The sequence below is a fragment of the Narcine bancroftii genome, chromosome 5, assembly GCF_036971445.1.
Source record: "Narcine bancroftii isolate sNarBan1 chromosome 5, sNarBan1.hap1, whole genome shotgun sequence".
Lineage (NCBI taxonomy): Eukaryota > Metazoa > Chordata > Chondrichthyes > Torpediniformes > Narcinidae > Narcine > Narcine bancroftii.
In genome coordinates this window covers 93,603,174-93,619,909 of record NC_091473.1, presented here as the reverse complement: position 1 = coordinate 93,619,909, position 16,736 = coordinate 93,603,174, and the positions used below count along the sequence as shown (strand labels likewise).

General features: G+C 40.5%; 1 protein-coding gene across 10 annotated transcripts in view; it reads right to left on the bottom strand.

The window, feature by feature from the left end:
- The window catches only part of sgip1a (SH3GL interacting endocytic adaptor 1a), a 247,037-nt gene that overhangs the window by 25,372 nt on the left and 204,929 nt on the right, over positions 1–16,736 (bottom strand). For 7 of the 10 annotated variants that reach the window (XR_011357752.1, XM_069938392.1, XM_069938387.1 and 4 more), the window contains 2 exons: positions 14,117–14,176; positions 10,885–10,996 (listed from right to left, as the gene is read on the bottom strand). Coding sequence is in view for 9 of the 10 variants with exons in the window: in XM_069938392.1 (XP_069794493.1) it covers positions 10,885–10,996; positions 14,117–14,176 (172 nt within the window). In the remaining variant the exon portion in view is untranslated. The remainder of the gene's footprint in view (positions 1–10,884; positions 10,997–14,116; positions 14,177–16,736) is intronic. The other 3 variants (XM_069938390.1, XM_069938396.1, XM_069938395.1) reach the window with 1 other exon arrangement.

Here is a 16,736-nt window from a genome sequence, read left to right as displayed (position 1 = left end):
GTGACACCTGGATGATGTCAGCGCCCTCCAGTGCAGTTCTCAGCCAGGTCCGGGCTGAGAGTGTAAGTGCAGCCCAGCAGCCTGCTATAAACTAGTCTGCTCACTGAGCTCAACCCGCCTGGTTGCGTGTGTTATTGCAGGAGCAGTGTAGCCGCTGCTACAATACCATCAATCATCTCCCCCCCCCACCCCCCCGCCTCAATCCTCGAGAACCTTGTTTTCTTTTTCTCTCCACATCCCAAGAAGTTACATTCTATTAAACCAAGGCTCCTAGGGAGGCAAAATTCACTTAAATATGTTTATATCCAGACATAGCTTTGTTCTCCCATCATACTCTCCAGCCCTACAATTTGACCTCTTTTTCACCCTTGATTCTAAATGGTGTTTAATTTGATAATTCCCCAGAGGTTGGTGGAGAAGCTGACCTTGCTGGAACTCAACACACCACTCTATGACTGGATTCTGGACTTTCTAACAGAAAAACCAAAGTCTGTCCCGGTTGGTAGCAGAACATCAAGAACCGTCTCTCTGAGCACTGGTGCACCTTAGCGCTGTGTGTTCAGCCCACTCCTGTTCATGCAACTGACCCACATCTGCATTGCCAGATCCAACTCCAACAGTGTCAACAAGTTTGTAAATAACACAACAGTCATTGGTTTTGTCAGCAACGGCGATGAGCTGCACTACAGAGAAGAGGTGAAAAATATCCTGCAATGGTGTAAGAGTAACTACCTGAGTCTCAACATAGATAAGACAAAGAATATGATCATGGACTTCAGGAAGACCAAGGACAACTACCCTCCACTACACATCAATAACTCTATAGCAGAGAGAGCAGAAAGCACAAAGTTCCTTGGAGTTAGTTTAACTAATGATCTATCATGGACACAAAATTTCCTGAGAAGACTGAAGTGGGCAAGGCTACCGGCCACCAACATGTCAATCTTCTGCAGGAGCTCTATCGAGAGCATCCTGGCCTGTTGCATCAGTGTGGTTGCTGCAGAGAAATGTATTGGAGGTCAATTCACTGGACCACAAGAGTGGCAGAGAGGATGACTGGAGTGTTCGCCCCACACCCCACTCCCCCATCAACGTGATCTAATGGAATCGTTGTCTGATGAGAGCATGCAAAATCATTGAGGATCCCTTCCAGCCTGCACGCAGCATCTTTCAGCTGTTCCCATCAGGGAAGAGATACAGGAGTATCAGAGCCAGCACCACCAGGCTGAGGAACAGCTTCATCCATGGGCAGTGAGAATGCTGAACGACTAAAGGAACTGCTCATATTAACCGTCCAAGACTCTCATATTTACGAAACAGTATTTATTTGTATATATGAATACTTGTTATGCATATGTATTGTTTGACTGTGTGTGTGTGTCTCTGTGCATTTTGCACCAAGGACTGGAGAACGTTGTTTTATCGGATTGTACTTGTGCAATCAGATGACAATTAACTTGACTTAATTGCTCTTGTCAGTTGTGGGTTCATACATAATCTCATCTAATTTTGCAGTTACATTTGTAAATGAATTTTGAGTTGACAGCTTTATATATATGTGTGTGTGTGTGTGTGTGTGTGTGTGTATATGTGTGTGCATATATATATATATATATATATACATACAAACAAATATGACAAATGTAACTGCAAAATTAGTTGATGTATCTGATAATGTATTTATCTATATACTGTATTTCTATCTATCTATTATATATGTGTATCTACATATATAGTACATATGGCTCTAAAGGTTGTCATAGCCAAAGGGTGGTAGTGGGGACGAGCTCTCACTGCTACACAAATGCTCTTCATGGCGTGTCTCTCAAACAGCTTCCGACAACCAAGACCAACTCCTGGCTTTCACATGTGGCATAGTTCTTATGCCCTGTGGAGCTGTACTCATTGACGAGAGAAGGGGCAAAGGCGGACCATTGACGCCTTGAAACCAATTGCTCCAGGCAGATGGGGCTGATTAACCACGAATGGTTATTCATCTTGGAGAGGTAGAACTCTGATTAAAACCTCTGCTGTCTTGTGGCTATACCTGCACATGGGAAAGGCTTTGGAAGTCAAGCTCGAGGAAAAACGTGGAGACAGATATATGCTGGTATACACACACACACACACACAAATTAAAAACTGTTTACTATGCCCTTCCAAGTTTTTTTGCTCCTTTCCCGAAGGGTAATCAATATCTTACTTAGGTAATCAATATCTACAAGCGGTGATTGCTCTCTGATGCTTTAATAGCTGCTACTGACAACTAAATGTTGGCTGAGTATCAACAGGATACTCTAATTTGATTGGCACGATAGTTTATTTCTATTTTATCAGTTGGATTATATAGCATTCGAAAGTGTTAGCCTCTGCTAATATTTACTCTCCTGCATTCATGAACAGAAGGCCAATTGGAAATGTTTGATATTGAATTGGCTGCAATCAGATAACCATAGAACATTACAGCACAGAAACAGGGCCTTTTGGCCCTTCTAGTCTGTGCAGAACCATTATTTTTGCCTGGTCCCACTGACCTGCACTCAGTCCATAGCCCTCCATACCTCCCCTATCCTGTCCAAATTCTTCTTAAATATTCCCGCATTCACCACTTCAGCTGGAATCTCATTCCATACTCCCACCATTCTCTGTGTGAAGAAGTTCCCCCTAAACATTGCCCTTCACTCTTAACCCATGTCCTCTGGTTTGTATCTCACCTATCCTCAGTGGAAGAAGCCTAACTACATTTACTCTGTCTATCCCCCTCATAATTTTAAATACCTCTATCAAATCTCCCCTCATAATTTTAAATACCTCTATCAAATCTCCCCTCATTCTTCTACGTTCCAGGGAATAAAGTCCTAACCTCTTTAACCTTTTCCTGTAACTAAGTTCCTGAAGTCTGGGCATCATCCTAATAAATCTTTTCTGCACTCTTTCCATTTTATTGATATCTTTCCTGTAGGTGATCACAACAACACACAATACTCCAAATTTGGCCTCACCAATGACTTATACAACTTTAACATAACATCCCAACTCCTGCATTCAACACTGTTTTATGAAGGCCAATATGCCAAAAGCTCTTTTTCGAACCCGATCGACCTGTGATGCCACTTTCAGTGAATTATGTATCTGTATTCCCAGACCCCTCTGTTCTACTGCGCTCCTCAGTGCCCTTGTAACAGTGCTATGGCGCCACTACAGCCCTCAGGAGGCATCGAACGGGCAATGTGACGTCAATGCATGATGACATCAGCATGTGTCGAGCGCGTGATTCTGGCTTTTAAAAGGTTGCGTGGATGATGAAGAGTAAATCCGTTTGATTTACTCTAAAAATGGCTTGTGTGATTATTTCATCATGTCCACTGTGATTCCAGTGGCCACAATTGGTGACCCTGATGAGTCCAAAAACATACTTTTGGACAAACATGGACTCTGCAGCCATTGCTGTGAAGCTGCCACCTTTCTGGACGGCTGAGCCTGAACTGTGGTTCCAACAGGCTGAAGCACAATTTCAACTTCGCAAAATCGAATTGGACACCACTCAGCTTGTCAGTGTCCTGGACCAGGCCGTCACTAAGAGGGTTGGTGACTTTCTACAGGATCCACCACATACCAGCAAGTATGACGCTTTAAAAGCACTTTTATTGCATGTATATGAACATGTCCCATAGGGAAAGGGCAGCCAAACTACTATATTTTGATGGGTTGGGAGATCATGCCCCTTAAGAACTAATGTTCTGGCAGCTGGCGAAAGGCCCAATAAGTTATTCGAACAGCTCTTTTTAGTGTAAATGCCAGATGATATTAGGCTCTTGTTATCCAAGTGTTCATTTGAAGACCCAAGGCGTGTAGTGGCGGAGGCAGATATTCTATGGCTGGCTAAAAAGCACAGCAAGGAAAGACAAATCTGCACAACCAACCCCTCCGATATTAGCACATCACTCCCTTCAAGCAGACAATGCCCCAAGACAAGCAAGCAGCCTGTGGACACCTCATCTTGGTGTCATTACCACAAGCGTTGGGGAGTAAATGCCCACAAGTGCCTTCCACCCTGCCCATTTACAGGAAACGCTCAGGCCAACCGCCAGTAAGGGCTGTGAAAATTTCTGGTGGACATGGGTTCAGAAGTTACTGTATTTCCACCTAATGGTTTTGACTCACGCCACCCTACCCAGGACCTGCAACTATGAGCAGTTAACAGTTCCAGCATTCTTACCTTAGGCACCAGGAAGATGAATGTCAAGTTTGAGAATCATTTTTACACCTGCCCATTTATTATAGCAGCAGTACCACTACCCTTGCTTGGTGAAGATTTTCTTCAGGCTCATTCATTCCTCATTGACTTAAAAGGGCATCAGCTAATGGATGGAACTACTTTTCAGACTATTCCTCTGGCAGATGCCTATACCCCTGCTCTGCGCCTTCAAACATTAAGTAAACCAATAGATGAATTCTCCAATTTGTTGGAAGATTTCCTTGTGATTACAATTTTCTGCCTTCACTGCGAAGAATGTGTTAATCATCGCATTTGTACTAAGGGCCCTCCTATCCATGCTAAAGTGCGCCACTGCATTTAGCTAAGGAAGAATTTGCCAAGATGGAGGAACTAGGCATAATTCGTAGGTCGACAGTCCCTGGGCATTTCCCTTCCATATGGTTCCAAAACACAGAGGAGGTTGGTGACCTTGTTAAGATTACAGGCAGCATAATCATGCCACCATCCTGGATCATTTATCCGTTACCTCATATTCAGGATTTATCAGCTAATTTGCAAGGAGCAAAGATCTCCAAACTAGACTTGGTGCATGGGTATCACCAAGTACCAGTAGAGCCAGAAAACATTCCAAAAACAGCAATAATTACCCTGTTTGGGTTGTTTGTATTTTTAAAGAATTAAAGATTGAAGAATGTTGTTCAATTATTTCAATGGGTGATAGATGCTTTAGGGGGTGGTATGACCAATGTCTTCATTTACCTTAACAACATTTTAGTGGCTAGTAGGATTAAGGAGGAACATTTGGAACAACTTTGTACGCTTTTTATTCATCTTCAAGAATTTGGACTGACCATCAATCTGGTTTTTAGACAAGAAACAACTGATTTCTTGGGGAATAGGATTACTCAGGAAGGCGTGACTCCACTGCCATTCAAAGTTGAGGCTATTCCCAAATACTCAAGACCTGCTATGGTTAAAAACCTGCACAAATTTTGGGAATGATACATTTTTACTGTCGGTTTCTTCTAGGAGCAGCTCATATCATGGTCTCTTTTCGATTTATTGTCTCGAAATGCCTGAACCATCCATTGAACTGAAGAGGGAAACAATGCCTTCTTGAAGATGAAAGATTTGCGGAGTCATGCCACTATGCTCATCTGCCCAGTTTTAAATACACCCACTGCCCATTCCACAGATGCTTCCAATATGGCCATAGGAAGTGCACTTCATCAATATGTCAATGGGCAATGGAAACCATTAGGATTCTTCAGCCACCATCTTCGTGAAGCAGCGAAGAAATACAGTGATTTTGATAAGGAGCTTTTGGCTATTTACTTGATTATTCGACACTTCCGTTATTTTTTAGAGGGGAGAGATTTTACTATGTACACAGACCACAAACCCTTAACATTTGCATTTTCCAAGGTTGCAGAGCCCTAGACAACACGACAACAACAGCAATTATCATTCATTTCAGAATTCTCCACAAAAATAATACATATTTCTGGAAAAGACAATGTAGTAGCTAATGCACTTTCCCACACTGCTCCAGTCGAGGTTTCATCTGTAGATCAAGGCATTGACTACACAGCTTTGGCCATGGCCCATGAACATGGCCATAAGACTAATGCTTAACGGACTGCAATCACGAATCTGCAATTGAAAGATGTACAGTTTGGAGTTAATGGAAAACTACTCCTCTGTGATATATCAACAGGACACTCACAGCCAGTAGTTCCGGCGTCATGGAAACATCGAGTATTCAACTCTGTGCATGGTCTCTCACATCCATCAATTAGATCGACCATTCATATGGTTTCGGACAGGTTCGTGTGGCACGGTCTTAAAAAAGACCTGACATAAATGGAGAGGCCCTGCATTGCCTGCCAGAAAGCAAAACTTCAACGGCATACTAAGGCACCAACTGAAGTCCTTCCTAGCAGTTACTCATCATTTTGCTCATGACCATGTTGACATCGTTGGTCCACTTCCTGTTTCAAGAGGATTCCATTATATTTTTACATTAATAGACAGGTTTACGCTGTGGCCTGAGGATGTGCCTATGATAGATGCTACTGCAGATACTTGTGCTTGGGCTTTCCTCAGTTCCTGGGTGTCTTGTTTTGGTTTACCAGCACATGTTATTCAAATAGTGACCCACAGTTTACTTTCTTACTGTGGATGGCCTTGTCTCGCTTGCTCAATAAACAATTCATCATATAAATGTCTATCATCTCCAGCCCAATGGAATGATGGAAAGATTTCATCTCAAGTCAGCCTTGATGGCTCAGTTAGAGGGCCCGAACTGGCTGATGAGCTGCCCTGATTATTACTGGGCATTAGAACAACTCCAAAGGAGGACCTCCAAGCTTCATCTGCGGAGCTCGTGTTTGGTACACCATTGGTTGTTCCTGGGAGTTTGTCCCCTATCATTCCAACTCCAGCTATGATCCTAAGGAACTTTTTAGCAGGCTAAGGAAGACTGTAAGAAAATTGACCCATATACCACCATTGTCACATGGATAACACACTTCTTTGGTGCCTGAATACCTCAAAAACTGTGAATATATCTTAGTCTGAGGGGGAACACTTGGTCAACATTTACAGATGCTCTATGAAGTACTTTATAGATTACTCAAACTAGGTCAACCTGCATTTTGGACATTTGAGGGAAGTCACAGTCTTTCACTATTGACAGGTTTAAACCAGCTTATGTGGACAAGTCTTTCCCCCTGCAGCAGTCAACAGTCCATCACAGAGGTCGACAACCTAAAAGACAGACAAACCTTTCTGCCGGTTCTGCGGGGAGCGTGGGAAGGGGGGGGGGGGGGGTGGGTGGGGGGGAATTCCCAGGATTCATTGAACCGGCCATGTGATGTCAGTGTGTGATGACATCAGGAAGTGTTGAGTGTGTGATTCTGGCTTTTAAAAGGTTGCCCGGGTGACCAAAAGTAAATCCATTTGATTCACTCTAGAAACACCTTGTGTGGTTATATGGTCGTGTCCACTGCGATTCCTGTGGCCACACCCTACCATTTACTGTGTATGTCCTACCTTGGTTTGTCTTTCTAAAATGCAATATCTCACACTTGCCTGCATTAAATTCCATCTGCTATTTTTCATCCCATTTTTCCAGTTGGTCCAGATCACTCTGCAAGCTTTGAAAACATTCTTCACTGTCCACACCTCCAATCTTAGTGTTATCTACAAACTTTACATTACCTTCCAGATCATTACCTTCCAGATCATTGATATAGATGACTAACAACTGATCCCTGAGGCACACCACTTGTCATGAGCCTCCAGTCTGAGAAGCAATCATCCATGACTATTCTCTGGGTTCTCTCATCCAGCCACTGTCGAATCCAGTTCACTACTTCACTATGAAAAGCTAGCATCTGAACCTTCCTGACTAACCTCACATGAGGGACCTTGTCAAAGGCCTTACTAATGTCCATGTGGACAACATCCATAACTTTTCCTTTGTCAACTTTCCTGGTAACCTCTTTGAAAAACTCTATAAGATTAGTTAAACATGACCAACTGCACACAAACCCATGATGACTATCCCTATTCAGTGCACAACTACCAAAATAATTGTATATCCAATCTCTTAGAACACCTTCCCATAATTTACCTACTACTGGTGTCAGGCTCACAGGCCTATATTTCAAGGGTTAATTTTGGAGACTTATTTAAACAACGGAACAACGTGAACTACCTCCAATCCTTTAACACTACATCCGTGGCTAAGGACTAGACTTCTCAATGTCCAAGGAAATATCTTGTCAGGCCCTGGGGATTTATCCACCCTGATTTGCTTTAAGACAGCAAGCACTTCATCCTCCTCAATCTGAAAAGGTCCCATAAACCCACTGCTTGTTTTTCTTACTTCCCACAATTCTGTGCCCTTTTCTTGATGAAAATATAATTACGATCTCTCCCATTTCTTTTGGCTCCATACAAAGCCGACCACTCCGATCTTCAAGGCAACCAATTTTGTCCCTTACTATCCTTTTGCTCTCAATATACCTGTTGAAACCCTTAGGATTTCCCTTTACATTGTCTGCCTCATGACTTTTTTGCCTTCCTAATTTCTTTCTTGAGGTTTTTCTTGCATTTTTTATATTTCTTGTGTACCTCATTTCCTCCATGTTGGGTATACTTGTTATACATCTCTCTTGTTCCAAACCAGATCCTCAATATTCCTCAAAAACCAAGATTCCCTAAGCCTTTTAACTTTGCCTTTGATCCTGACAGGAACATACAAACTCCGCACACTCAAAATTTCACCTTTGAAGGTCCTCCACTTACCTCGCACATCCTTGCCTGAAAACAACATTCCAATCCATGCATTCTAGATTCCTTCTCATTTCCTCAAAATTGGCCTTTCTCTAATTTAGAGTCTTAAACCGAGGCCCAGACCTATCCTTCTCTATGATTAACTTGGAACTAATGGCATTATGATCACTGGACCCAAAATGTTCCCCTACATATACTTTTATTGCCTGTCCTGTCTCGTTCCCTTATAGGAGATCCAGTTTTGCCCTCTCTCCAGTTTGTACCTTTATATATTGATTTAGAAAACTTTCCTGAACACATTTGACAAACTCCAAACCACCCAGGCCTTTTAATGTATGGGAGTCCCAGTCAATATGTGGAAAGTTAAAATCTCCTACTTTCACAACCATATATTTCCTGCAGCTGTCTGCTGTCTCTCTACAGATCTGCTTCTCCAATTCTCACTGACTTATGGGTGATCTACAATACAACCCCATGAGTGTGGTCATACCTTTCCTGTTCCTCAGCTCCACCCATATAGCCTCAGTAGAGAAGTCCTCTAGTGTGTCCTGCCTGAGCACTGCTGTGATATTTCCCTGAGGAGCAATGCCACTTCTTTTACATTCACCACTACCCCCCCACCCCCACACAGTGTTCTATCGCATCTAAAGCAGTGGAAGGCCGGAACATTGAGCAGCCAGTCCTGCCCCTCCTGCAACCAAGGTTCACTAGTGGCCACAATGTCATAATTCCACATTCCAATCCACGTTCTAAGATCGTCTGCCTTTCCTACTGTGATAGTACAGACCTATCACCAATGTATATAGTTACAGTATCTAGAGTGTAATGACTGTGCTTACAGTGATTGGCTGAGAGCTTAGCCATGCCTACTGTCTGGGCCTTAAAGGGTTGTGTCCCTAGCCAGGTCGGATCATTCCGGACTGGTCAGCCACCTGTGAAGAGCTCCTGTCTTTTGCTAATAAAAGCCTTGGTTTGGATCAACAAGTCTTTGGTTCTTTCGACGAGCTCTATACCTACATTATTCCTTGCATTGAAATAGATGCACCTGAGCACATTTCTACCACATTCAACCCATTGATTTCTAATGGTGCATGCAATTTTTAAATAATATTTTCCCTCCTCCACTCCTCTATCTGCTCTGGGACGCTGGTTCCCCTCGCCCTGAAAATCTAGTTTAAACCCACCGAAGCAGCACTAGCAAATCTTCCTGGGAGGATATTAGTCCTCTTCCAGTTCAGATGCATACCATCCCATTGAAACAGTTCCCACCTTCCCTGGAAAAGAGTCCAATGATCCAGAAACCTGAAACCCTCCCTCCTATACTATATCTTTAGACACACATTAAGCTACATTATCCTCCTCTTTCTAACCTCTCTAGCACATGGCCCGAGTAGCAATCCTGAGATCACTACCTTGGAGGTCCTGTCCTTCAATCTAGTGCCTAACTCTCTGAACTCTCCTTGCAGGACCTCCTCACCCTTCCTACCCATGCCATTAGTCTTTACATGGACCACAACATTTGGCTGCTTACCCTCTTGGGAAAGCCATGAACTTGATCTGAGATATCTCAGACCCTGGCACCAGGGAGGCAACATACTATCTGGGATACTTGATCTCTTCCACAGAACCTCTTATCTGTCCCCATAACTATAGAATGCCCTATCACTACAGCTTGGCTCTTCTCCTCCCTTCCCATCTTAGCCACAGGACCAGAATCCATGCCAGAGACCGGATCGCCATGGCTTGTCCTTGGTATGCCATCCCCCTAACTGTATTCAAATGGTGTATTTGTTTTTGAGGGGGATGGCCAGAGGGGTGCCTGCCTGTTCCCTTTCCCTCTCCTGACTGTCATCCATCTACCTGCCTCCTACCTCCTAGATGTGATAATGTTCCTGTAATTCCTGTCCATCACCCCCTCTGTCTCCTGGATGATCCAGAGTTCATCCAACTCCAGCTCCAATTCCTTAACTCAGCATGTCAGGAGCTGGAGCTGGATGCACTTCTCACATATGAATTCATTAGGGCTACTGCTGGCTTCACTGATGACCCACGTTCTGCAAGAGGAGTATTTCCTGCCTTGGCTGCCATTCCCACTGTCTATGACTAGATGAATATAATACATGATATCTAAAAAATCTGCCCTTACCTGTGCCTACCTGCTGAATCCTTTTTGTTCCTCGAATAGGGTGGCCCTTTCTGTCTTCAATTCCAATGATTCCCTACTTCTTTCCTGTTCTTACTGAACCCAGTTGAGCCAAAGCCTTTCCACTCCAATGATAACTGAGCATGTATCTTTCTTGTATGTGCAAACTGGCCTATGCCATTTTAAGATTGAACATTTCCATTTTGAGTTCTTCACTCACTTGTTTGGATCTGCTCCTTTGAAGTATGCATTGACAGTTTCTGTAAAGGCTGCAGCAACTGGGAGTGTATCTTGTGCACCCATGGTCAAGGGACTGGGCCCTCGGGAAGCACCTGCAATGGAAGTAAATACATGGTTTCGTTTGGCTTATTTCACCAACAACTCATTGGCTTTATTTAAAAGTAATTTAAATAAAGCCACAGTGGAAGAGCAGCATATGAGTGAGATAGTTTGATGCAGCATAAATCATGCAGGTGGTTTAAAAAGAAACAGAAAAATAATGAAGATAGATGAAAAAGAGAGTTAGTTATTCCCTTGAATCCTCCTTCTGTAAAACCTTAAGAGTCCTGGGATATAAACCAGATTACAAATTAGTAACATAACTGGATGAAAATTCAAGGTACGATTTCCCATTGGTATTTTTCAAATCAGTTTTAATTTAAGATATCCCACCTTGGGATTTGAACTTCTTCATTCATTTAGAGAAAACCCCTTGATGATGCCATTGAATAAGAGCAATTTCTATTCAAAAAATGAATCTTCACTTTCTTGCTTCACTTTCATAAAGGGATTGACTTACAATGGGTGAAGTCTTATGTGTGTGATCTACACCTCGTCTCTAATGGCTGTAGTATCCATAAGTGTGGCCTACAAACAAATCATTTCAATCTGGCTTCATCCATTTTGCTTTAAATTAAATTGACACCCATCTGAGGTCTCTGGATATCCAAATAGATCAAGGAGCTGAGCTGAATGTTTCCTTCCCTTAAGTCAAAAATCAATTTAGCTAAATACAACATCCTTCCTTATTGGTTGAGATAATTAGCTTACCAAGAAGCTCAGATCCCCCCGAACCATGTGACTTGCTTCTATATCAAGCAATTAATATACCAAGAAAGCAAATAAAGATTTGTTTCACTTTTAATTCTGGAACCTTGTCTTGGAACTCAAATAACTTTGGGGTGGAATGGTGAGGAGTGAGATGGAGGTAAGGGAAGGGCAGGGTTACGAATGTAATGGTTATAACCTTTAACACTCCTGAGTTAACTCAAGTTGGTTATATCAGAAAATTGGTTTATCTTCTGATTTTTAATGTCTTTATTTCAATGGATCACACTCTTTACAGAAAATTTAACACGCTGGTGAAAAGATAACTCCATATCCAACTTAAACACCTTTAATGTGATTTTTTTTGTTTTGGGAAGGACTTAATACTTTTTAGTTGAATACTATTTATTCAATTATCTTGTAAACTCAGAAATAATAAAAATGTGAATGAATTAATGTAGTGGAGAGATGCTGGTTTTCAAAAAGCACACTTATGGCAGTCACAGACATTAGTGATCACAGCAGGAAAATAACTCAAAATACTTTAGACATGGCTAGCAGGCATCATCAGAAAATATTTTCTTTGCAGTTTATAATGATTGTTTTTCTCATCTAATTTCCAAAATCTTTTACACAGATTACAAAAAGAAATTGCTGCTACTCGAGACATATTTTGTGCTAAGAACTCTTGGCATCACTGAGACTATTTATTTAAGTAATTTAATATGTTATCTATTTCTTGATTAGATCATTGCAACTTCTGTAGATTCTATTGACATGTGAGGTGCAAGTACATAAAATTTTTATGAAGCAATTTATTTTACTTAATAATTTGCCTGGACAGATGTCAACTGAAACAAAATAAAATACCATAAATTATTTTGTTAATTGACTTAACCATGTATATTCAAAAGTTAAGCATTTCATAATTTAATAAAGCACATTCTATTTAAGGAACAATCTATAAATTAACTATTTAATCACAGCTCTTGTCATGATAACCTTTGCAGTTCATCAATTAATCAAAAGTAAAATTAATCAGGAAGGATCATAATAAAATAATTTACCTTCCTTTGTTGCAGGGAAAATTAAAGTTAGATAAATGTACAGCGCAGAAACAGGTCCTTCCAGCCTACGAGCCTATGCCACCCAAATACACCGATTAGCTTACAAACCCCATATGTTTTTGGGAGTTGGGAGGAAATGAGAGCACCCAGAGGAAACCCAGGCAGACTTGAGGAGAATGTATAAACTCTTCACAGACAGTGCTGATTTGTGCCTGGGTTGCTGGCGTTGTAATAACATTGTGATAACCACTACACTAACTGTGCTACTCTTCAAACAAGACTGAAAAATGGAGCAGATACACTGAGCAAAGCAACAACGATATATTGTGAGGTCTACTGGTGGTTAACCTGCATAACACTGAATAACAATCACCACCACAGGCAGATAGGTTCATTTTTGTCTTGTGCTGAGTGTTCATTGTCTAATCTCAGATCACAGAACATCAGAGTTATTAAACATTAAATTGCTGAAATTTATTTTCCTGATTATCATTATCCATCCATTGGGAAGAGAGGATTTGGCTTTCCTGGGACATACTTTGCTATCCGGAAAAATCCAGGATTCATAAACAATGTAAGACAATGACATAAGACACTAAAGATTGAATTACCCTCACCATCTAACTCCAATGGGGTGCGAGAAAGCAAAATAAAATTATTCCCAACAGACATTGAGTCGTCCTTGCATAAAATTCTACTGTTCAAAAATGTTATTTGGCTAAGTTACATCAATTGTTCCAAAACATTCTCCAATGTACCCAATAAATTTTGTGAGATCTGCCTGTTGTATATGTTTCCATGGGATGAGTCTATAGTGTTCTATCCACCATAGGCACACCTACAATTTCCTGCCACTGTTGGTGGTCAGGGATCTGGGTTAGCAGCTCAGTTTGAAAATTGTCCCTTTATTAAATGACATCACCACTGGGTTGAATCAAGTTCATTTCTAATTTTAATAATTAATAACTTTGATGAAAAGTGGTAAGGGAAATATTTAAAATAATTACATTGTGTCACTGAGATGACTATTTTAGTTTAGGCCAACCAGTCTACAAATTCCATTGATGATATTTGTACCTTCAGAACAATTATATGATTAAGATTTATTGTGATTTATTTGCAGAATATGAATAAGTATTTCACAGAAGAATATTGAAAATCCAAGCTGCAATGCACAAACAGAAAAGTAATAATTAAATAATGTAAGCAGAACAAAAAGACTGAATAATTCATGAATGACACTTAAGACAGGTTAGCATATAGGAACAGGCAGGCAGCTTGCCCAGAGAAGGAGGAAAAATATGAAATGCAAATATATATAAATTGTACATCACTTACCATCAAAAGTCAAATAAAACTTTCCTCTATCAAACCATACCAAGGAGGGTTGATCATTCTCTGAATGGTCAGGAGATGAAGCGGGATGGGAGGATTGAAGGCAAGGAAGAGAGAAGGACACAGTGTGAGTCACACAGAAAGTCCATCACTCGTAACATGTGGGAAACCAGAATGGGGAAATCAAAGCATTGAACCCATCACTGTGCAGAAGAGCACATCTACAATGTTATTAAATTGACAGGATTGTCTGTAATTTCATTGTGAGCATCTCTGCTCAACTCTGATCTCAGGGTCAGCACCTTATCAACTTAGATACTTATCCCACTGGAACCCTACTATCTGCATAATTGATTGGTAGAGATGCTTGAAGACAATCCTTCTGGTAATAACTGTTTTATGATTGACGATTGTTGTAGATTGCTTAATCAGTGATCAATTGTGCAGAATATTAGAAACTCGCCGATTTTCTACATGCCATCACACAGATTTGAAAGATACAATGTTATACATTTTTTGACATGAGGCCTATACTGTGCTGTAATGTTCTATGTTTTATAATTGTCTTACATTCTTACTAAAACTCAATGTATTAAGTGATGTATTTCAGTTTTTTTTTACTTTAGATGATATTTTATGGTAAATTGTTGAAATTTTAAAATATATTATTTCCATTATTTAAATACCATGAGGGATTTTGAGGGTGGTCCTGAAAAACGGTTACAAGGCCATCAGAATAATGAATACAAATGACCCCAACAAAGATGTGATGACGATGATATTAATCCCTTCTCAAGTTCTATAAAATAGTACAAAATTACTGTTGCTACTGTGGATTAGACCAGCTTGTTTATGATACGTAACTGAATTCATTTCTAACTTTATATGACAATAGAAGTAGACATATTACAAACAGTTGAAGAGATGAGCTCAATATTTGTTTGATGAACCCTATTTTCTGCTCCAGTCCATTTCTTTCTTGACGACAGGCACAATTCCCACCTAATTTGATCATTATGAAACTAATGGGATCAGATTCTTTAATGGTTTCACAGTCCATTCAGTATTATTCACCACTGACTTTAACTGAGAGAACATTGCACAGAACTTTTTCCTATCCTTTTCTCATCAATTACAGATCAAATGGGTTAGAATAATTTATCATCTCTAAGTCCGTAAAATGAACTAATAAAATTCTTGTGTAATTTATTCACCTATTTTGTCATAATTTTCTTAGTTAGTTATGACCAATAAAAGAGTCTGCAATGATTATCACTAGCTGATGAGACTTTTTGAAAAAAAAAACGACAGTAAGGCTAACGCCATATTGGAAAATAAACTAAAATGGTGCAGTAGAATTGAAGGTGCTGTCCTTGCCTCTAAATATGTTTACTGTGACCTAGATTTTTGATTATATAAACAATGAAGAATTTAATTTTTCAACAATAATACAATAACTTACAAAATTTTACTTTAGCATAGATTTCTGTGCATGTGCAATCTGTGAGCAGAGAGAGGATGAAAGAACAAAAGAGAATGACTCCAAATTTACATGAATGCAGACAAAATATTTTAGAACAGGCAAGAATTTGACAGGGTAGAAACAATATGGAACAATAACAATGAAATATATGAAGTGAAGGAGCAGGTAACATTGCTTACATTGACTGGAAAAATGGCCAACAGAATTATTCTTCAGTCAGAGCAGGTGCAAGATTTTAGTGGAATTTGCTGGCTGTAAATCATGAACCGCCTCATCTTATTGTCACCTTGTAATAAGCAGAATGACTGCAGAGATCAGTGTTACTCCATCACCCTCAGAAAATGTGTGGAGGAAATATTGACAAATTCGAGTTGAATCAGATTTTTTGGCAAAGAGGGTAGGGAGAAGGGTGTGGGAATGTGCAAATTGATTGGGTGTGCAAGAGATACCCTTATGAGAGAGGCAGCTGGAAATACGAACACAGCCTTCACTGTAAGAGTGATAGAAACTGGGTCTGGAGCTTTGTTGTCTTGTGCAGGAGTTTCCCCTGCTTTCTTTAACTTACTGTAGAGAAGAGTGGTTGTACAAAAGTGCTGGAAAAATTTAGGCGCTGGTTTGCAAATCTGGCAAGAATAATCCAGCTAGGATGCATTCTTGTGTGACCTTGGGAAAATATTTTTTTTTGGATATTGTTTAACAAATTTTGGGGCAAAGTTTTCTGGAAACATTTGTGAACTCTGCCCACTTATCAAATTTTGAAAATGTCTACTTGCTCTATGAAGTTTGCTGTTGTTCATAATCTCAAACCCATGGGTGCCACCAATGCTGTAATATTGCAGGACAGTGACAGATCACATCAAGAGCCCATGGAATACCAGTAAATGTTCATCATTTATCTAAGTGGTACAAGGTGCAAAAATATGGAAAGATGTCTGGTTTTCAGTATAAATTTATAGTCAGAGGCTGACTTTCCTTGACAAGATTGGGCACCTGTGTCTGAGATGGCTCAGATTGCAGCACATTGTTATAAGGTCTATAGTCAATTGAACCTGAGGCCCATGCTCTATCTGCATTTGTTCAGATTGGTGTTGATGACAAGTTCTTTACCTTGGGATCTTACTCGGACTTTGCTCTAGACAT